This window comes from Limulus polyphemus, unplaced genomic scaffold (genome assembly GCF_000517525.1).
Source record: "Limulus polyphemus unplaced genomic scaffold, Limulus_polyphemus-2.1.2 Scaffold322, whole genome shotgun sequence".
NCBI lineage: Eukaryota > Metazoa > Arthropoda > Merostomata > Xiphosura > Limulidae > Limulus > Limulus polyphemus.
This window is the reverse complement of record NW_013665932.1, coordinates 457,449-480,854: the sequence shown is the minus strand read 5'-3', so window position 1 is coordinate 480,854 and position 23,406 is coordinate 457,449. Positions and strand designations below refer to the sequence as shown.

The 23,406-nt window shown below is 31.5% G+C and overlaps 1 protein-coding gene across 2 annotated transcripts in view; it reads left to right on the top strand.

Moving 5' to 3' along the window:
• Positions 1-18,002, top strand: part of LOC106457374 (T-complex protein 1 subunit alpha-like) — a 30,840-nt gene extending 12,838 nt beyond the window's left edge. For both annotated transcript variants that reach the window (XM_013916785.2, XM_022383277.1), the window contains exons 3-12: positions 1,236-1,364; positions 2,133-2,230; positions 3,653-3,763; positions 7,284-7,465; positions 9,737-9,863; positions 11,462-11,637; positions 11,945-12,068; positions 12,738-12,930; positions 15,474-15,637; positions 17,665-18,002. In XM_013916785.2, the coding sequence (XP_013772239.1) occupies positions 1,236-1,364; positions 2,133-2,230; positions 3,653-3,763; positions 7,284-7,465; positions 9,737-9,863; positions 11,462-11,637; positions 11,945-12,068; positions 12,738-12,930; positions 15,474-15,637; positions 17,665-17,845 (1,485 nt within the window). In that variant the 3' untranslated portion in view covers positions 17,846-18,002. The remainder of the gene's footprint in view (positions 1-1,235; positions 1,365-2,132; positions 2,231-3,652; positions 3,764-7,283; positions 7,466-9,736; positions 9,864-11,461; positions 11,638-11,944; positions 12,069-12,737; positions 12,931-15,473; positions 15,638-17,664) is intronic.
• Positions 18,003-23,406: the final 5,404 nt, after the last annotated feature.

The window sequence follows — 23,406 nt, the reverse complement described above, 5'->3', positions numbered from 1 at the left end:
TTTTTTTTTTTTTTTTTGTTTCTCCAATGTACTGGAGCTCACATTCACAATATATGTTGCAAGTTAGTAAAGTATATTGAAGCAACAATAAACACAATAATAGAGAAATAAGACTTTGTAATACCAATCTATTTGCAATAGCCTATCAAGTCAGATAGGAAGAACATACAATAAATAGGAATAATACTAAAATAATGGGATATGAACCATGCATAGGAGAAAAAAAACTTTTACATCTATCTATCCGATAGCATACTCGGCAACCTAACCTAGGAGTTAAGAAAACCTTGATACTCCTCTTGAAAATATTCAGTTAAAATAGTTGATTAAAGCTCTAACTGGGGAGACTTCAGATGATTGAATAACACACCAGCCTCTATCGAGATGACCCAGGTTTGAATTCCAGCCACTACTAATGCAGGAATAGTCCTTTTCAGGACTTCCCTGAGTATGTCAGTATATTAGCAATTGAAACAAGGATAAAAACTATTATTAGTAACTAATTATATTTTAGGAGACCATGTAGGCTATGAACCACAACAACAGTTGATAGCTGATCATCACAACCTTACCATAAGTCCTAGTATTCAACTATTTAGGTTATTGTGTACTTGTGTGTTTAGATTTCACTAAATTTCTTTCTTTCATGAAATTTAGCTGCCAAGTTATTTTATAAACTGAAATCTGTATGCTATATTTACAATCTTCTTTGATTTTAAGTCATGCAAAGTATCTTCTTGATCTTGTGATACGGTTTATAAGTGTGCTATGCTTTCCTCCAAACACTGTGTACTTGTACATTCTGTCATTTTATTTCTTACTGGATTTTCTTCCTTATTACAAACACGGACTCACTGTGTCTTATTTTACAGAAACCCGAAATCTTCCAAGCTTTAGGTCTAGCAAGTTTATTAACTAGTTATGTTTTAATTGTAATCTGTCATTAAAATCGCCTCAGAATTTTGCAAATCAAATGTTTGCAAATATTGTACATATATAATAGTTCAGTAAATCAAAAAAATTAAAACTAGAAACTGAAAGTATTGCTAGTATCTGAAATAATTAAAAGCTCATGATAAACAAGTGAAGAAAAAGTTTTCACTGTCTCATTAAAATTGTTAGAAGTATATGTTTATTTGTGCTTTTCTCTAGACACTTGTACTTGGAGTTATTTTTATGGTGCTATGTAAGAAAATATTTATACCTACTTGTGTTTTCAAATGTTTAATTACCAGGATGTCACAGTAACGAATGATGGAGCGACTATACTAAAGCTTCTTGAAGTGGAACATCCAGCAGCTACAGTCCTAGTGGAACTTGCACAACTTCAAGATGAGGAAGTTGGTGATGGAACAACATCTGTGGTGAGTGTTCCAAATCAGGTGTAGGCTTGAATTTAACTGGAAGTAGTTATTTATAATTTCTCCTTGTATATAATTAGGTTCTCTCAAATGATATTGTATGTACAAATCCAGTGAATTTGAATATTAGAACTATACTACATTGGAAGAGTTACTATCTTAAGTAGGAGATGTTGATAAAATCATCACTGGATTAACAAAGATATTACCAGAAAGAAAGAACCATGAATTTAATCAGAATTGTTACAGCATGATGCATTTTACTCCATCACAGGGTTCTGAGAAGTACAAGTCAGTAAATGGAGATTTTTACTTCATACTTGGAAGCTATAGCAAGAAATATTAGAAATTTTATTGTTTGCACCAAGTCATTGTTCTTAACTATGCAGGAATCTGTTTCTAGAATATTATAAATGTAAACACAGAGCCTTAGTTCGTTGACTTTTATGAATTTTATACTTGAAATGGTACATCTGATTATCACACAGTTACTGGGAAATTCATGGTGGGTTCAACATAGTCCTCAGTTTTATCAATTGTGCTTTAAAATTAATATAACAAATGTTTTAAAGTTGTTTAAAGTATTCTTTTTCATTTTTTAAATCTCACAGGAAATGTTTATATTATCTTAAATATTGGAATTGGATCACAAATGTAACAATGTAAATTTGTGTTTTAAGATGTGATGTTAATATTGTGTAAGAAAGTTGTAAGGTCAGATTATACTGATTTTTTTATATTTTTCTTTCTTAAAAAATGTGTCTTTACTAGGTTATCATAGCAGCTGAACTTTTGAAAAATGCTGATGAGTTAGTTAAGTGTAAGATTCACCCTACTTCTATCATTAGTGGCTACCGGCTTGCTTGCAAGTAAGTGGACTGTGCATTTTAAGGCTAGGACCATTTATGTAATTAAAATATTTTATCTGTTTTATACTGTATTTTATTTATATTTGAGTAGCATGTTAATCTAAATAGATATGAGGAGATGGCCTGGCATGGCCAGGTGGTTAGGGCACTCGACTTGCAAGCTGTGGGTCGCGAGTTTGAATCCCTGTCCTACCAAACATGCTTTTCAGCCGTGGGGACATTATAATGTGATGGTCAATCCCACTATTTGTTGGTAAAAGAGTAGCCCAAGAGTTGGGGGTGGGTGGTGATGACTAGCTGCCTTCCCTCTAGTTTTACACTGCTAAATTAGGGACGGCTAGCGTAGATAGCCCTCGTGTAGATTTGTGCGAAATTCAAAAACAAACAAATAGATATAAGGAGAATGGTAGGAATATTAAGGTTATTATTATGTACAGATTCTCCCTGGGAAAAATGCACATTATTTGTCGTGATTGTTAAAGAAACTGAACTATACAGCTTTTAGGAACTAAAAGATTTGTTATCTAAACTTGAAATATTTGGCATCATAAAAATGTGAGATCTTAGCTTAGAGATTGGAATTTTCTTTTAAATATATATTTATAAACAATTGAAATTAGTTTTCTTTGCTAATAATAAAGTTGCAAAAGATAAAAGAAAAACTGAAGTACTGAACTTTTTTTTATCAGTTTTGTGAAACATTTCTGGGATTTATAGATATTTTCTGTGTTTGACCATCATGGAATGGCTTTAATCTATTATCATAAAATTAGATTCCATTAAAAAAAAATGCTTAGAAGAAGATATTAAAAATATTGTTTTCTAATTTATCAAGCCATTACTTTATTATATTTGAACTATTATTTTTATTATTGGGTGTCCATTCACGTCGATGTTTCAAGGGGGATGCAGTGTTTCCTCCTTAGGCTTACTAAGGTTGTCAAAATTTCTACACTGTTATATGAACAGAAAGGGAAGAAAGAAATATACTAATTAAGCAGGAGTTTCTATGATGTGATTTATTGATTTTGTGCTTATAGATTTTTATTCACTCGGGAACACTAAAAATGGTTTGCATCATAAGTGTGGCAAGCCAATGATTGTTTAAGTGTAATGTTTTAAGTGGTTACAAAGTATGTATAAACTTCATCAGTGACAAAGAGGATGAAATTATCAGGACTCCTGAAGTTAATAGTGTTTAACAAATTTTCTTAATCTACAAACATTTTATCCTTTGATTTTTTTAACTTTGACACCATCTGCTTTGAGAATTCATGTTCTTTATTTTGAATATTCTTTCAGTGATTGTAAAATAAATTTGAGAGAATTACTTGTGAGGAATAAGGGAGGAATATAAATATTTCACAGTTTTTGAAACGTTAGAACTTCTGTAAAAGAATAAGTAACATATGTTTCTTTCAGGGAAGCCTGTAAATATATACAAGAACATCTTACTATAAATGTGGATGAATTGGGCCGAGAATGTATGGTGAATGTAGCCAAAACAGCAATGTCGTCAAAACTTATTGGATCGTATCCTCTGCATTTTGCATATTAGTTTGGTATTGTTGATAATAAGGAAAATAAAACATTCTAATATATGTTGATTTAAAGATGGGGTTGAATGGCACTTAATAGTTATGTGGTTAGCAGCATTAGAAAATTAAAGCTCAGAACAAAGTTAAAGGCTACAAAAGTTCACCAGGCTGTGAATGGTAACAAAGCTTTTATGAAAATAAAGTATATGCTACATAACTAGATGTACTTCAACAGGGTCCCCAAAAAGTGTTCAGTTTCAAAAAGTAAATAAAATCAAAGTTAAGAGTAATAAATATATTTATTTCTTGCTTTTGTAGTCCATATGTCATGCTGTGTTGTAGCCTACAGAGTGTATAATTCTTGTGATTCATGGCATGCACACATTTTACTGATATCACAACAGTACAAATTGCAATGTTAAGCATCCCTTATGTAATGTCATTTTAGTGTCTATTGACTGACTGACAGACACACTACTGTATTGCAAGTGGCTAAAACAGGTGACTTTCAGGGATACTAGTAATAGTTTCTAAGTTATTTTTAGTTTACTTTGCTTTGATCAGAAGGTATTGATGTTTTTAACTAGTTCTTTACTCTCCAAGTGTCTCTTTATGTGGATTGATGCAGAACAGGATTAAACATCCTGTGGAACCTGTAACATTGGTAATAGTGATTATGATCAAAAGAATTAAGTATTGTAGTTAGTTAATGGTCCTTGTAGACAGGCTTATGCTGTATATAGATACATAAGAAGAGGATAATTTATAACAACAGGAAGTTATCAAAAAATGGTTGTTTAGACTGCACTTTGTACTTCTTGTTAAATAGAAAAAGTTTTCAATTAAGATTGAGTATAAGAACTTTAGAGAGAATTTTACAGTTGTAATAGATTACACCTAGTTGGAGTCACAGTATTTAATGTGACTAATGATGTATAAGGATATGGGTGTTTAGTTACAAAATGCAATTATTTTTATGGAATTTTTCACTGAACTACAGAATTGAATACTTGTGTATTTTAACTGTTATTGTTGATATTGTTACTTAAGAATTAACATATTTTAATGATGATTTTTTGGCCAAAAACCAACCCATTCACCAGAATAGTTAAATTATGGTTACAAAAGATCAACTTTTTTGTACCCATAATCTAGAATTTTTTATTTGCTCTCATGCAATTACTATTCCAAAACACTATTCCAGAACAAACAATGTTTGAGTGACGAATTGAAAGGTAATAGCATGAAACTTTCAGAATGCTGCATGACGGCAAGTTTGTTTTCAAGTGAAGAAGTCATAATGACTTTCTTTAGATATTATATATATTTTGTTGCACTACTGTACATTAGGTTATATTTGCATTTAACTTTTACTATGTATAAAAGTCAGAGTATGAAACAGAAACATTAAAGGAAAGTGTAAGTGCAGTCAACATAAGCTAAAGTCTTTAACGTTCCTTTAATCTATATCAACAATGATATTTATATATGCTTTTAAGACAGCTCATCTTGCATGTTCTGGTACATTAGCATCCTTATATTTTTATAAAACCAGAGCTGAAAACTGTATGAACATGTAGAAATGAAGGCAAATAATCAAAGATTAAAATACAAACAAGTATAAAGACTTAATTAATAAAGATTCTGAATTATTGTTTTCATATTGACAATTACTATGTCTCGTTTTATATTAACACATCTGTACAATAAAAGTATTCTAGTGTTTATCAATAGTTTATATACAGAACTCCATTACTGAACTAGTGTATGTTCTTCAACAAGAGTTAGCTGACTTTATGTGAGAGAAATTTAGTATCGACTTGCCATGAATCATATTGGTATATGTGAAGTACATTTTACACAAACTTGATTAATAGTTGTTAGTTTCATGTGGTCTTCCATGTGGTTGATTCCAAATACTATGTTTTGTTCAGTTGAAAATTTGATGTTTTGGAGGTTTACTAAGTAAGTCAAAAAAGGGGAAAGAAATAGAAAGTGTGTGAATAGTAGAAATATATATATATATTTTTTTTCACACAATTTTGGTAAATATAAAATGGAGCTTTACATATAACCTATATATGTTACATGGCATATTGAGGGATTTCTAAAGAAATTTTAATTAGTTGTTTTAATTTTTTTAAGCATAAAAGTTTAAATAATTTCTGAGAAATAGAATTAACATGCGAGACAAATTGAAATGTTGGCAAAATGCAAAATAATCAGTTGAACCAAACATTAAAGTTGAAAAACATTCCTGTACTGGTAAAAAAAATAATTCAGATAGTTTTTTGGTGAAATTGTGTTGACTAAAATAAGTTATTATATTTGGATGCTACAAGTGTACAAAAACTTTTATTCCTTTAATAAACTTAATAGAATTAATATTAAAATTTTTGATGCATAAACTTTTTAATTTGTAATTTATAAAATCTATATGGATTTAAACTTGTGTTGGTCAGAAACATTAGCTTTATAATGCTATATTAAAGAACATTATTTTACAATTTATTACTTATTTTATTAGGTGTTATTCGACTATAATTGAAGTAGGCCTTCTTTGTTTTATTTAAGTTATTTTAAAAGTTGATCATACAGATGTTATCATACAATAGTCAAAGTCATCCATTTTGGGGAAACTAGTAAAATTGGACCACTTTTCTTTTGCTCTTTTAAAAATGTGACAGCACTGCCATAATTTTTATTTATAGGGCTACTTCATCACTTTGTAACTTTTCCAGATTCAAGATCTTGCTATTATGTCAAGTTTACTTTGAATTATATTTGAACTATAGTTGAATTGTGGAAGAACATCTAGCTAACTTCCTCATCCATTAATTGACTTACTAGGATGTTTTAAAAGAATATAGCCAGTTATAATAAATCCATTTAAATAAGAATAAATTTTTTTCTATACAATCTGTGTTAAATAATAAGAAGTATACTGTATACTCTTATGATACTTTCATTAATAGGTTTTTCTGATATCTTTTTAATTGTTAAAATTTAGTATAGACAAGGTGTTTAATATTTTTCACTAGGGAAACAAAATCGGCTAATGAATATTTTTCATGGGATAAAAAAAAAATATTAGCCCCGGTATGGCCAGGTTGTTAGGATGCTCAACTCGCAATCCGCGGGTCTCAGGTTTGAATCCCCATCCCACCAAACATCTTGTCCTTTCAGCTGTGGGGGTGATGGTCAATCCCACTATTCGTTGGTAAAAGAGTAGACCAAGAGTTGGAGGTGGTTGGTGATGACTAGTTGCCGTCTCTCTAGTTATACACTGCTAAATTAAGGATGGGTAGCACAGATAGCCGTCGTGTAGCTTTGTGCAAAATTCAAAACAAACAAAAAGTATTAGCTGACAAAACATTATGAATTTATGATACTGTTGTTAATGAATAATGTAAAGTTTGGAGATTGTTTAAATTAATATGTACACTTGTATTTGCTTGTGATGTTAGGGTTTTATTTTTGCAGTACTATGCATATCATCCTTAATGTTCACTTAGAGATGCAGACTTTTTTGCTAACATGGTTGTTGATGCAGCAACAGCCATTAAACTCTCGGATGGTAAAGGTGGTTTCAGGTATCCAATTAAAGCTGTGAACATTCTGAAGGCTCATGGACGGAGTACAAGAGAAAGCATCTTAGTCCATGGTTATGCTTTAAATTGTACTGTGGCTTCTCAAGGTAATTATATTAATTTTTTTTATATCATTTTAAGTCTATTACTTTAATACTTGTAATAAACTACATCTACTACATAATCATTTGGGATAGTGTTATGAGCATTTCAACCTTCAAATAGCTTGGAGACGACATTTCAAGTTGCTAGTGCAGGTCTTCTACTAATTAATACTAATAGTTTTTAGAAAGAAAATAATTTATTTTTATTGGTGTCGATATAAATAAAATGAGGAACAAACTGTGAAATGATATCTCAGATTCTAAAAATTCACATAACCAATAAAATGTCATATCTCTAGAGATATGCTCTCTTCAGTGTTGTCAAAGATTGTGAATGCTTATAAAACTAAAATGTATGATGTTTCTAGATGTCTTATTTTATTTTTAATAACATTCTAAATGTTTGTATTATTGTGTTAGAAGTCATAATGTAGTCAATATTGGTTTGTAGCAAGTTAGCCTGTACGAACTTGCACTGTATAGGATACACAACAACATTCAGTGCAGTTCTTTGGTGGCCCATAGTTTGACTTCCAATAAGTTAATCAACTGCTGGCCTTAATATTTAAAAGAAACAGCTTTGTTGTCATTAGCTTTTTTGATTTGTTTGTTTCATTTAAAGGTATGTTGTTTATTTTCAGTTATATCATTGAATTTATTCTTTAGTAGTTTTGACTTGCTGAGCTGATTTGCTTTTGTGATGAGTTCTGAGTATTTCCAGTGTTGTAAGCTATATTTTTAATGTTGTTATAATTTGTTTGTTAGCTAGAGGGCATATAACATTAATGTATAGGCCTAGAAGACTAAATCAACATAGGTCAGTATATAATAGAACTCTCATCCTCAAACCATCCACCAGCTCCAGCCTCCAAGGAGCTAGATTACACCAAATAGTTTGGTAAAAGTATTCTTCAAAGCGTTTTTATACATTCAAACTATAATCTTATTTGAGACTTGTCCAACCTGGCTGGGGCACAAGTCTCAAATAAGAATATAGTTTGAACGTCTAGACACTTTCCTACTATAACATACTATAACACAGCCCCAGCCAGGTTGGACAAGTCTCAAATAAGAATATAGTTTGAACGTCTAGACACTTTTCTACTATAACACAGCCCCAGCCAGGTTGGACAAGTCTCAAATAAGAATATAGTTTGAACGTCTAGACACTTTTCTACTATAACACAGCCCCAGCCAGGTTGGGGAAATTGTCTAGTCTTCAGAATTATGAGAAAACACAAATATATATCTATGCTCTTCAGAGCCAGGATGTAATAAAGCAGTATAAAATTACTGATAAAACTGCTTCCTTTTTCTTAAATTTTGACCAAGTTTTTACTATATTATTATGAATACATTATAAAAATGATTCAATCAAAGCAAGTGATGTGAGTAGAAAACTTTCATTAGAGACAAAAAAAAATAGGGTGGTTTAATGATTTTGCTTCCAATTGTTGATTAGAAGGATTTTGAAAACTATTAGTTCATAATGTGATCCGAGTGGCTCAAGATCATCAATAGCAGTAAAAGTTATTGTATTACACTTGGATTTAGACTCATGATGAAATTTATTACTAGCTAGTTATTCTTGAATTTTATATATTTAAGAAAAATTAGTTTTATTTTGACCTAAAATTTATAGTTGTGCAAAAATTACAGTTGTTCTTTATGAGAAGTAGGATTTGTTTTTATGTTTGCAACCTTATTAGTTACATTTGTTTTCAGTCAGTGAATTATTACTTTACAAAATCAAAAAGGGCATTTTCTGAGATTTAAATTACCAGTCTTTTACATCTGCTGAAAAAAAAACTCCATGCTGTGTTTTTAATTTACAGATGTCTTTGAAAATCATTATTATATTATTAAATGTATCTGTCTAGTTTGGTACTTGAACTACTAAACTTACTAAAAACCCAGTTTTTTATTATTTTTTTTCAATGGGTGTTTTTATTATAATTATTAAGTGGAGTTTGGCTTACAACCTTATATTCAGGCCATTTAAAAATATTTTTTAAAAACAGTGTAACATTCATAAAAATATATTTTTAAGCATAGGATCCATATGGGTGCTTGAAAAGCTATATAGCATATGAAATCTGAGTGTTAGCCCTAAAAATATTTATGGTAAAGGCCTTAAATCTCTCACTTTCTTCAATGTGCAAACCCTCCAAGTAGATGGGAGAAGTTCTTACCTTTGTATTTCTCAGGTTTAAAGTTATTTATAGTGTTAGTATTAGTGTTCTTTATTATTATATTTATTTTATTTGGTTTTAGCTATGCCGAAGAAGGTTACTGGAGCTAAAGTAGCTTGTTTAGATTTTGGCCTTCAGAAGGTGAAGTTACACCTTGGCATTCACGTGTTGATAACAGACCCAGGCAAATTAGAAGCTATCAGAAAAAGGTTTGTAAAGCTTATATTCTGATTTCATTTCTATTTGTTTTATATCGTGTGGGTCTGCCCCTCAAAACGTATTATGAATGACTTCATAACAATAGATCGTGATCGTAACCGGAAAATTCTGAACAGCAATTAGCTCATTTGGATATGCAAAAGAATAATGTAATTGGCTGCGTTATGACATCATTTGGTTTTGTGGGAGATTCCCTTGAGATTGTGGCATATCAATGATTGAAAGTGGCAGAAAAACGAAAGATATGAAGTCATTCAAGAAACTATTAATTTTCAAAAAAAAAAATTAGTTTTTTTTTTTACCATTGGAATGATGCAAAAATAGAAATAAATAAGGGAAAAAGGCTGAGAGAAGACAACTGTAATGTAAGTTTTTTTTTGTCAGTGAATGTGTAATATTTTCAGTACATACACAAATGAAACAAATTGCAATGATTCGTTTTACTGTTTCTTCAAATGAAATTTACTTGATCATGTTATGCTTTAATGACTCGCAAAGTTGATACCTACTTCATTACATGGTTGGCCCACTTTCTGGAAGCCAGGGTGGGGGGTGATTTGGCCCACTTGAGAAAAATTCTAGAAGCAACACTGCAAGCCCATTCCTTTTTATTTTCCAGATAACATCTTTAAAAACATTAACAGATCAGTAAGAGAAGATTTCCTTCTAGTGAATACATGCTGGTTTTATGATTTCATATTTTACTAGATGATTTTGCAAAGCTTCTTTTGTCAAACTCTAGAATTTTTCCCACAGCACAAATAAGACTTAACTGATTTATAATTTGCTGGGCAACTGTTACAACCCTCTTTGAAGTAACACTAGCAATTCTCCAATCATTGGATGCCTGCCCACCATCTGTTGGTAAATAACAGAATATAAACCTATCGGTTCATTTTGAGGGGAGGAAATAATTTTTAGTGGATGAGATGAAAAGATTCATTCATGAGTATCTGCTTGTTCTTAAACACGTGATGGACTCTAAGACTGTTGTTCCTGGTGGAGAAGCTGTCAAGGTTACTTTATGAAGTTTTCTAAAAAATTTTACTCCTTTAGTATTGTATGCAAGTTCTTAAATTTTGTGCATAAGGTCTTTCCTATTTTATTTTAAAGAAAATAAAAACGTGTGCGTTTTGCTTTAATAATTATACTTTCTATACCCATATACCATGATATAATTAATATATTTGAACTCGACACACTTGGAAATATGAGTTAAGAGCAGAAAAAGTTTTTTTAGTAGACAGACGTTTTGTTTACTATAATATTCATTCATGTGAAATGTAATAATTGCATAGCATAACATGATGGGTTTTAAAAATATAATACACAGAATGAATTTAAATTTTGAAAAAAAGTTTTGTGTTAATATATTAAGATGTTGGGAAGTTTTACACGAATAGATTGATATCTCCAAGAGCAGAACTTCTGGGTTCCTCTTTTAAAACAGTGATTTGTTATAAGTAAGGGCACCTGTTACTTAAGTACGGTTGTTTTGTATGTTTTCAATGTGAAGTGTAGTAACTGTAGTAGTTAAGAACTCAAGACTACTGCTGCTGCTGAGATAATGCTTTTTGTCATATTTTAGGGAGAGTGATATTATCAAGGAAAGAATAGAAAAGATTTTGGCTGCGGGAGCTAATGTCATTTTAACCTCTGGAGGAATTGATGACTTGTGTTTAAAGTATTTTGTTGAATGTGGAGCCATGGCAGTTCGTAGGGTTAAAAAGATTGATCTGAAGAGAATAGCCAAAGCTACTGGAGGTTGGTTTATATTTTGAGTTACAGAATGATACAAATCACTCAAATAATGTAAATACAGTTTGATTAATGTGTCAAGTTATTCAACTATAAATTATGGTATAAAAAGATTGCTTTAAAAACAATGAATATTATACATATCTAGAATTTGTTCCTACCTAAGCTATGTTCATTCTCTGTTATTCATAACTTGAAAGTAGTGGCCTAACCAGAATTTGGAGAAATATTGATTATGAGAGTTGCATTGCTTGTGGTTTTTGTGAAATGCTGGAACTCTGCAAGCCTGATAGATTCTGATTATTTTTTCTAGCTCATCTACTGCAGTCTTTAGCAAACATGGATGGTGAGGAGACTTTTGATGCTACAATGTTGGGTGAAGCTGAGGAGGTTGTGCTAGAGAGGATCTGTGATGATGAACTAATTCTTTTAAAAGGGCAAGTTATTTTAGTATAAATATACTAAGATGCTGATAATTTTCTTAGCGAGCAGTGTTGTAAATTGTGGAGAATTTCATACGTACATGAAATGTTGGATATAACCACAAGTTGCATATATAATGATAGGATGAACATGTACTGTGTTACGTTTGAATTAGTAACTATTATAAAAAGAAAGAATGTATAGAGTATTGTTCAGGTGAAGTGAACATATGGAATTTTTTTTTATTTCTATTTACACCAAGTAAGATGTATGATACTGAACTGAAATTTTGGCTTTAAGCCCACAAAGATCACTTGTAATGGCATTGAACACTGTTGTGTGTGTGTGTGATAAATTAAAATTCAGTGAGTGGCAGTAAGTTTCAAACTTTGGATAAGTATAGAAAACTGGTTTACGGTAATGATGTGATGTAAATTTAGCAGTACTTCTATAAAGTCTTTCAATTCTGTACTTTTGATATGCGATAAATCTGTTTCTATTCATATGTAAAAGATTTGTTTACCAGACTAAAGAATTATGTATGGTTTCAGGATGTACAAATTATTTTTAAACTATTGCATTTAAGAATGTTTGTTGCCAAATGATCTATTTTTGTTGAGTTATTTACTATTTTATTGTTTATTTAAATTTAATTTTGAAGGTATAATATCTTCTTTCTTTAGACCAAAAGCTCACACTGCTAGTTCCATCATTTTAAGAGGAGCAAATGATATTTTTGTGGATGAGATGGAAAGATCCATTCATGATTCCCTGTGTGTTGTGAAGCATGTGATGGAGTCGAAGAGTGTTGTTCCCGGTGGAGGAGCTGTCGAGACAGCTTTGTCAATTTTTCTAGAAAACTTTGCTACATCTTTAGTAAGTGAATTGTTTCACATATAATTTATATAACTGTAGTAAAAACAACTTTCAAAGAGAATGTGTTAAGTCTGGTTAAAACCTCTGTCATTTAAGTAAATGTAGTGGGCTGAAGATTTAATGTTGAAAGTCAACTTGCGTAAGAAGTGTTGTAGTCACTACCAATCTTCTGTACCTGAATATTTGTAGTTAAATGTGCTGTGTTTAATGTTTTATTTATATGTTTATATCAAATTTTAATATACTTGTATTGTTGTAACTGTTGAATTTTTCAACTTGCTTATTAAAACAATGTTAGTAGATTTTATCTGAATACAATACAGAAATTACATTTTCCTTTTATAATCTTATATGAAACTTGTATCATGTAAAATTTTGTGGTGATTTTTCAGGGTTCAGAGTTTAATCTTTTTTGTGTAGTGTATCATTTTGCATAATTTTCCTAGGACTGTATAATCACTGCATAATCAAAGTCTGGATTTCTAAATTTAGTAAAAATCAAGTCTAGGTCATTGTTATCAGATTTATAACTTTTGACTTAGATATGATTTAATTTGTTTCGTGTTGCTTTGCAATTGGTGCCTGTTGGCCAGACTGTCTAAAAAGCATTTTTCTTGTTATTATTTCATACAAAAAAAAATTTTAAATTGCTATTAATGATGGAATTGCATTAAATGCTATTGTTCAAAGCTGATTTAACTGTAGGTCATGGTATAAATGCATAATTGGCAATTTTGTAGTGTGTAATTTCAACTTGTTGGGTGCTTAGTTTTAATTTTGGCCATGTAAAAATTGGCTCCTGATTTTTGTAGCCTTTATCTAGTTTACTTTAATTATAGAATGCCAGCTTGAAATTTTTTGTCATTAACACCAGGTATAGATTGGGATCATAGTGACCCTACACTGGCATTATAGGGTTAACTATGTCTCGGCAATCCTGGTCAAATTTTGTTAGGTCCTCACGTGATTATTACCGTACTAAATAATAATAAAACTTTTTTATCACAAATTAATGAAAACCCAAATATTACTAAGCTTATAAAATATGTAACTTTTTTGTGAGTGAAAAATGAAGGTACATACAATAATAGTGCATGAATACTAAAAATTGTGTGTCAGAAAACTTGGAACATGCAGCTATCTACTTGAGTATATGAGACGTTAAACTGAGTTGTATAAAAATTAGACCCTATTCTTAATTGTAGCAGTACTTTATTGCTTTAAGTATTTTAAAGTTTTTAGAGGGCATTAGAATCCAAAAAAAGGGGCAAGCATGTTTTTAGGAGACAACATGTATGGTTACACTTTCCACATGGGGGGTGCAAGCAAGTATTCTGGATTATGTAAACAACTTGGATGTGTTAAATAATTTCATATGGTCTGCTTCTGTTTGAATTTAGGGACGATGTTTCGGACTGTGTGTAGTTCTTCAGACAAAAATTAGGAGCAGTCCATAGCAAACTATTCAGCAAAGAAAGCTTCTAATAGTGTACTGACGCACGCACCAACCAACCATCCAGCTTTTTCTTTACATTTAGTCCCAAAATCTAATGTCTCAAAATTATAATAATTTTATACAAGTTACTCTATGTACAGAAGTTGTTCCAATTAATTAATTTTCTAAGTATTGTATGGTGCTGATTAACCTAGTTCCCAGTAATTATTAACCTGAAGTCATATAATGACACTGTGCATATTACAAATGAAGTTATTGTGTATACATCTTTCTACATCATCATTTGAGTAATCAAAATATCTTAAAACACCTTTACCCATTTTTTAGGCCTAAAAAAAAAGTTCTACCTTTCAAATGTGTCTGTGCTGTTAGATGTTGTAGATCTTGATTAATCGGTAGCTTTTTAGAACAAAAGAAATTTTTACCTTCAGTCTTGCATTCAAAGGTCTTGTATGTGGTAGCTGTAAAGCCACCTATATAGGCAAGACTTGAAACACATGGGAGTATCTAATGGAAATGGACTTAAATTTCAGTTTCTGAAATGAGAATGTTGGTCCTAGTTTAATCTGTAATCTTCTGATAATAGTTGTTTAGTATTGATTTGGCAACATTAACTTGGTGTTAAGGTGTACTGGTAAAATAAAAAAAGGTTCTTAGATTCAGTTTAGAAGACTTTTAACATAACATTTTCAGATTATATAGCAAAATTACCTTAAACATTTCAGTTATTTCAAATACTAAGTACCAGAAAGACATGCTTTATGTAAGATTGGAGATGTATTTTTAAGTACTGGTAAGATTGGTGTTGAAACAACCGTTTCATCATAAACTCAACACCACATGGTACTATCTCTGTAAATGTCTTTTTCATATTATGGAGTTCCACTTGGGGGTTGAAGGACCTGAGTAGCTTGTTGAGTTGGGTTTTAACAATATTCTTGTTGAGTCTTGTTGTTAAAACCCAACTCAACAAGCTAATTGGGTCCTTCGACCCCCAAGTTGAACTCCGTATTGTCTTCAAGTTGTATTCTGTCACTTATCTTTCACATGTATTAGGTGTTTGAAATATTTGTTCCACATATTCCAGAGTTCCCGAGAACAGCTAGCAATAGCTGAGTATGCTAAGTCTCTGCTAGTTATTCCTAAAACTCTGACAGTTAATGCTGCTAAAGATGCTACGGATCTAGTGGCAAAACTACGAGCCTATCATAACAGCAGTCAAACAAAAAGTGAACACACTCACTTAAAATGGTGGGTTTTTCCTTTTATTATTTCATGCTGACCCTCTTTCAAAATATTTTGAATTAAGATAGTAGATATTTATCACAGATAATTTTTTTATTAAAATTTGTTTGATTTCAGAAGTGCAAAAATTTAACTTGCTAATATCTTCATGTATACATTTGTAATATCCTTAGTGCACCTAGTTTACCTTAAAGAAGTCTTGATATTACATCTATATGTATGAATAATATAGACTGAAGAAAAATAGACTTAATAATCTGAGAAACTTTTTAATTATGATGAATGCCAATTGACACACAGACTAGGAACCTATACTGATAAGTGTTGTTGTTTTTTTTTTAGTTTTTTTTGTATAGACAATAAAACTTTTCGTAACTTTATTTAGCAGTTTCACTAATTATCATGACTAGAGTAAAACTTCTTTACACTTTGGTACAGCATAGAAGTAATATTTTTACAGATGATGTTCATTCCTGAAAACTTGCTGCATTTCAGCTTTTCTTTCTGTATAAGTTTAAACAAGAGGGAATCTTCAATAGCTGCAGCACTTGAAGTTATTTTTGATAGGATTAGAGTAAATTAATCTGAGGCCTTTTTTTCTCCTTTTTATTAGCGATATTTTAGTGCATGGAGCATGCATATACCCTATTTGATTTTATTGCTCATCAGAGATATCTAACAGCTTATCCTCAAATTGAAATTCTTTTAGGCAGAATGAGAGTAAATTAATCTATGAGACTTTGGACATGTTCAAATACATCAATTGAAAGGGTTTGACCTCCTGAGTTCAAAAATGTAATTAGATATCAAATCAGTCAAGAGATGACAGGGCTATGAGCTAAAAGTTTATACTTGGAAAAAAAAAACTCTGAGCCATTTTATGAACTGCTGTGCCATGGCTAAAAACAGAAAAATTAAACATGTTAATGATGACATACTTGGGAATTATGTTTGGAAGTCATTCAAAGCTTCGGTGTGTCTGCTTACATTCTGTGTAAAGCATTTTGGGGATTTGTTTACTTTATCTTGCAGAATGTTGGTATATAGTAGTAAACTCCTAAGCAAGTGAAAAAAAACGTTTTTAAGATGGACAGTGCTGGTTTAACATCCACAAAACAGATAAATTTCAATGTTTTTAAGCTTCCTAATTTCAGCAAATATAGTTTGTTTCTATAACATGAAATATGTACCGAATGTTGAGTTCAAATACTATTTAAGTGTAAAAATTAGTTAAAAAGAAAAAGTGTCCTTTGAATGTTGTTGTTGTTGTTGTTTTTTTTTGTTGTTGTTGTGTAAGACAAGACTGTACCACACCTCCATGACAAATACTTATTTTAGAAGTTGGTTAAAGTTGCATTTACATGAGTGGAGAGCCATCTGGTAATGAAACTTGTAAATAACAAAGTTTTTATTGGGTAAATATAAAATGTTGTTTTTAATTATTTATTATAATTCAAAAAAGACCACTTACTCTTTGGAATTCTACTGTTAAAATAGTTCTTATTCCAAAAACTGAAGCTGACTAAAAACAAGAAAAATTCAGCTTTTTTGTTTCTCATTAAACACTAACGAGATTAAATGGATTATTAAGACTTCTCGCCTTTAATCAGCACACATCAAAGCTGAACATTGTTGACCGACTGTGTATTGTAGTGTTGTTTACATGTAGATGTTTCAGATAATGCAACACTGTAGTATATTTATCTTTAACGTAAATCTACTGAACTGCAGTATGCAGGTATGTTTTTTTTTTTTTTTGTAATGTTTTGTATATAATAGTTATAAGAAATTTGCTGCCCATGATTATAGATATTTGTGCTGCTTACTCTAAGTAAATTTTGAATATTACTTTGCAATTTATTTATTAAATATTTCTAGGTCAAATTTAAACCGTGTTTGGAATTCTGAACTGTGTACTATAAATGTTTAGTTGGATTGCTCTAAAAACTTTCATGTAACTCTTGAGTGAAAAGATATGATGTAACCTTCACCAGTTTCAAGAGTATATCTTGTATCTGTACTTTTCTCGATAGGGTGGGTCTTAACCTGTTTGAGGGTACAGTTTGTGACAACAAGAAAGCTGGAGTCCTAGAACCTGCTATTTCCAAGATCAAGTCACTGAAGTTTGCAACAGAAGCTGCCATTACTATTCTTCGTATAGATGATTTGATCAAGCTCAATCCAGAGAAGAAACGTGATAGACCCATGGATTAAATGTATAACTAGACTTCAAAAATATTGTACTAAAAGTCTAAATTTGCCATTAAAGCTATTATTATACCTTTTAAGTACATTCAGTGATTAATGTAATAATTATCCATCTTATATTTCAACAAATAAAGGTTCTGTCAGAGAGATCTTACAAATTCTTGTTTCTGTAATGTTGGTCAGTTTATAGAATTTGAACACGCATGTTATCATTTTTATTAAAACTTTTCTTTCTGCTCATAATGATTGATAAATTGAATTCTTCTGAGGAACTGTAAAATAAATCCAAGATATATAATATGAAAGTTATCGAGTATTTTCAAGAATAATTTTAGTTACAAGAATACATATTTTTTTGCATAAATTATTAGTTTCGAGGAACCTGAAAACAGTTATGTCCATGTTCGAAAAATTCGCAGTTATGCTCATATTCGAATATTGAGCAGTTCTTATGAAAATAACACAATTTATTCTGAATTTTTGTAATACGCAATATTTAACTAGTATTCAATGCATAAATTGTCATATGTATCGAAAGTAGTAGAGCTGTTTAGTGTGATTGTTTTATTTATTTTCTAGCAAGTTTCAGTTCTGACTTTAGGGAGACGTGATTGGAAATTGTTCAGACAAGGGCTGCTAGGATGATTCCGAGAATGGGTTAACTTATATAGATAGGCTAAGATTTCTTTACTATTTTACTTCTTTTTTTTTTTTGAGATAAGAGTAAGAAGTAATATTATTGAACTTTACAAGATTTTCCAGGTGTTCGATAGAATACAGACCTCTGATTTCTCTGTTCTGTATTGTGAAGATCAGAGGACACAAGATTAGCATTTTGTAAAATCAGAGAGTCTAGTTACGACAGTTTTATTTTTTCTAAGGGTGATTAGCTTATGGAAGGAGTTACCGTCGGAACTAATGGAAGCTGGCACTTTACATGAGTTTTATGAGGGAAGTTGGTGGTTTTATGAAAATTATAGGACGAATTTAAAGTTTCTCTCTTCTCAAGGGTGGGGATACAAGGACAAATTTGAAGGACCAAATGGCCCATTTGTTAAGTTCTGTACGCCTAAATGAGCGGCTTTAATATTCAATTTTACTTATAACCCTGAATTCACAACTTTACCAGGCAAATATCCCTAAATTGTGGTGTTAAATTTTCATATAGTTGGATCTGGTGTACTACTTTCACATTTTTGATAGTTATAAACGGTATCGTTGAGTCTTAGGCCTGAAGAATCCAAAACCAGCACAAAAATTAAAAGTGATTTTGAACCAATTTTCAAACATTTTGTCAATGTTCTATTTTAACGAGAGTACAATGCTTTGTAAAGTTGGCCAGAAACTTGCACATTTCAGCACAAATAATCAGAAATAAAGGGACGAGTACGTTATACTAAAACAATTTTGAATATGTATGTCGTGTAACAACCACTGCCAATATAAAGTCGTGGTGGAACAGCATTTATCGAAAATGCATTCAAACATTGTCGTTCATGGGAAATATGATGCGACTGAAAATTTATCAGAAAGATGTGTTCAAATCGTGGATTTAGAAGTTCCAAGGCAGGGGGTATTCCTTGTAATTAATAGCATTGGAAAACAAAGGAATATGAATCAACTTGGAAAACCAGGATCATTTAGAAAGAGAAATGCAACAAGTCGTAACCCAGACATGGTAAGCAAAATGCGACATCTTATGACAGGTGAGAATACACGAACACACAAATATCAACTGCAAATCCTGTCTACTTACCTTTAGGCAACAGTACACAACATAATCAAAGAGGATATCTATTTGGAAATGAGTCCAACAGGTGTGGGTTCACCAAGATAAGACTTCCAGTCATATTTACTATTCAACTGTCGCATATCTTGAGCAGCTGTAGAATGAAACGGGTATTCATGCTATGCAATGTGAAGATATTCCATTCAAGTTACCAGACGCAGTGAATATGGATTTCTATATGGTCGGACTGTTGAAACAGATGATGGGAAACTGTCGTCCTCGTATACTAAATAGATTATGGAAATCTTGCAGGAAGGAGTGGCATCATTTGGACGTGACAGTCTTATGCAATGGAAACTTCATTGCAAGATTGTTTTAAAGGTGCACAGTCATTAGATAGAGCATGACTAAATGTAGCAAAATGAACTGTGTGATGTGGTGAGGCTTCCAAAGTTTTTCAATATACCTTACTTAATTTGAATAAAAGCATTAATACATAAACTACATAAAACAACCTTAACAAAACATTTCAGCAGAGAAAACAATGGACGAGCTTCAAGATGATCTTCGTTAACATCTGAATCACTGCCTTCATGATTCAAGACAATAACAGCTTTTACTTTCAAAGTAGCCATGTTCTTTTCATTTCTAGTTTTCTTTGTATTCTTTTTTGGGAACAATTTGTTCTATATTACCTTTCTTTCAACAGATATCCCATCTTAATTACATGAGATCATGCCGACTGCATTTATGTTACTTGAAAACAGTAGCGTAAGAAGCGGCCTTCTCCTCAACATTTCAATATTTTCCAGTAAAAATGCATCAAAATCAGAAAAATTACTCTCAAGAAAAGTAGGAGAATGCATAAAATTCAATCCAGAGCCAAAGAGTTTCCAAACCCCTGCCATAATGGGTGTGCACGTGGCGAACATTCCCACGATTCGCTCGGTCAAATAAACCTTGGACCTAACCACTTTCAATTTACCTCCTTCGCCCCTAATTTAAAAGTTACAAGGATAGATAGATAGTGTCGTCCATTGTGATGTTCTCATAGTGTTAAACATTTGCTTTCTATGTTTAAAACAGGAAATACAACGGAGGAAAAACAATCTATTTTTGTCAGAAAATTGAAAATATTGAATAAGGAAGGGACGGGAATGTTGAATAACTTCATAGTAAAACAACAACAGCAAAAATACGGACATTTATTTTCACAGAATATAATCCCTAATCCACAGCTATCGTTAAAATATATCATTTGTAAATTTGAAGTTTGTTTGATGTTGCATACTCCAAATGTATCACTGATCTGGGGCTGGTTAGCTCATGAATTAAGGTTAGAAAATTTGAAACTTATCTTTAAATACCAGTTTGGTGTTGGTTTATCAAATTAGGTACATGTTAATTGTTAACTACTTAAAAACATTAATTTATTGAATTTGTAGTGGTATTATTTTAGGTTAAATGTATCCCATATCGTAAAAGTTGGTAAAAATGTTGTTCCAAATATATAAAAAGAAAAGTTTGAGAATTTTTTAGGCGTACCGGAAAGTAATGTATTTTTTATTACCATAAATTCAAACGTTTCTAATTATCTGCTTTCATTTCTTTTCAGGTGAATTTGATTTATCAGGCAAAAAAAAACAACAACAAAAAACCCTTCTTGTTTATCAATTTTCTGTTCACAAAAATAGTTTTCCTCTAACCAGAAAAAATGACCGACCACATTCCAACCGAGAATCACATTCGACATTGCATGCTCTATGAGTTTCATAAAGGTAACAAGGCAAATGATGCAACCAAAAACATTTGTGGGGGTTTATAAAGATGGTTTGAGTGTCCGCAAATGCTAGCGGTAGTTCAGATTTTGTAATTTTGACCTCTCAGATTGCGATCGTTCATGGAGACCATTAGAGTTGGACAATGAACTCTTGAGGTCAGAGGTTGAATCAAATTCCCGTCAAACCATCCAGCAGTTGTCAGGAAAACTTAATTCTTCTTGGTCCAGCATTCAAGAACATTTTAAACAGATCGGGAAGGTCAATGGACACAAACTGTCAGATGACAAGAAAGACCAGCGCATAACAATCTGCAATTCACTGATAACCAGACATGAGCAGGAACCGCTTCTTCATCGGATTGTTACAGGAAATAAGAAATGAGTTATTTATGTTAACACCAAACGCAAGAATCAGTGGCTTAGCCTTGGTCTGAACCCAATTCCGACAGCCAAACCAGGTCTACACCCGCAGAAAGTCTTATTGTCCGTTTGGTGGGACAGAATCGGCATAATTCATTTTAAGTTATTGAAATTCAATCAGACTATAACTGCAGACCTTTATTGTCAACAATTGGACCGTTTATACCAGGCTGTCATTAAGAAATGTCCAGCATTGATCAACAGAAAAGGGTTCATTTTTCAGCATGACAATGCGAGACCACGTTTTGCAAGAATGACTCAGAACAAGATCAGAGATTTGTATTGGAAAGTCCTGCCTCACCCTCCATACTCTCCTGACATTCAGACATTGCCCCTTCAAATTAATATTTATTCAGATCTATACAGCATTTTCTCAGTGATGAAACCTTTATAAATATTGATGACAACAAAACTGCTCTCGCAGAACTCTTTGTCTCAAAAGGAAACTTCCTTCTATTAACTAGGAAATGAAAGCTTGATTAAAAGATGGACCATTGTCATTAATAAAAATGGTTTTTTTTAACTGAATAAAGAATAAATACTTATCGTTAAAAAGAAATATTTCGCTGTATAAGGAAAAAGACGGCATTACTTTCCGGTACTCCTAATATCACATTTTTCGAATTTAATTTGTATATAAATATTAATACAACTTTCAACTTCACAGCTTATTCTGACATAAACATCAAACATTGCGTGCAAAAGTAGTTTTGGAAGTGATCGTAAATAAAATTCCGTTTAAAATGGCATAAATTTTTCTTGTCAAGTTTGTTTGTAATCAAGCACAAAGCTACAGAATGGGCTATCTGTGCTCTGCCCACCACGGGTATCGAAACCCGGTTTCTAGCGTTTTAAGTTGGCACACATACTGCTGTGTCACTGTTAAATCTTAACAGAGAAGAAACTTTTTACCTAATGTTAAAGGTCACCTCTTAACAATTCACTGATTTTTTTGTATCAAAGCAGTAGTTTTTGATGATATACATTGTTGTTATTCCATCTGAAATCACTACTACTTCTTATAGCAAATATTACAAAATTACATACACGGTGCTAATATGTTACTTAACCATTTTATTAATTGAATACAATTGAAAGTACTCCAGCTAAACAATCACAGTTTATATATATATATATATACATATATAATGTGTTAAGTTTGTAAAAAGTTGGGTTTTTTCAAGTACATAATAATTACAGCTAAATATTAAGTAATGTGCAATGTGTTTTATCATATTGTTACGTCTCTGTTCGTTGGTTGATTTTCCGTAACTTCGTTCCGATTAAACCTTAGCGACACAAGTCCTTACTTAATAAAACTAGTTTATTCTTTCCGAATACAACTTTAAGATACATTTAATTTCAACAGTCGCGCTATAACAAACGCTATAACAACGAACGTCTCAGGTGATGATGACAAAACCTTGTCGAAACGTTGTACATTTGCTGTTATATTAAAGTTTTTCTTCATTACCCATTCAAGCCGTCTCCAGCCATTATTAATATCATAATGTGTATATAGTTACGAGCCTAAAAAGAAAAATTCAACAGTGAATTTGATATTATACGAACTTCCTGGATTATATAGTTAAATGAAAAGGCTTTTTGCTAGATTTTCAGACTTACAATGCTAAAATC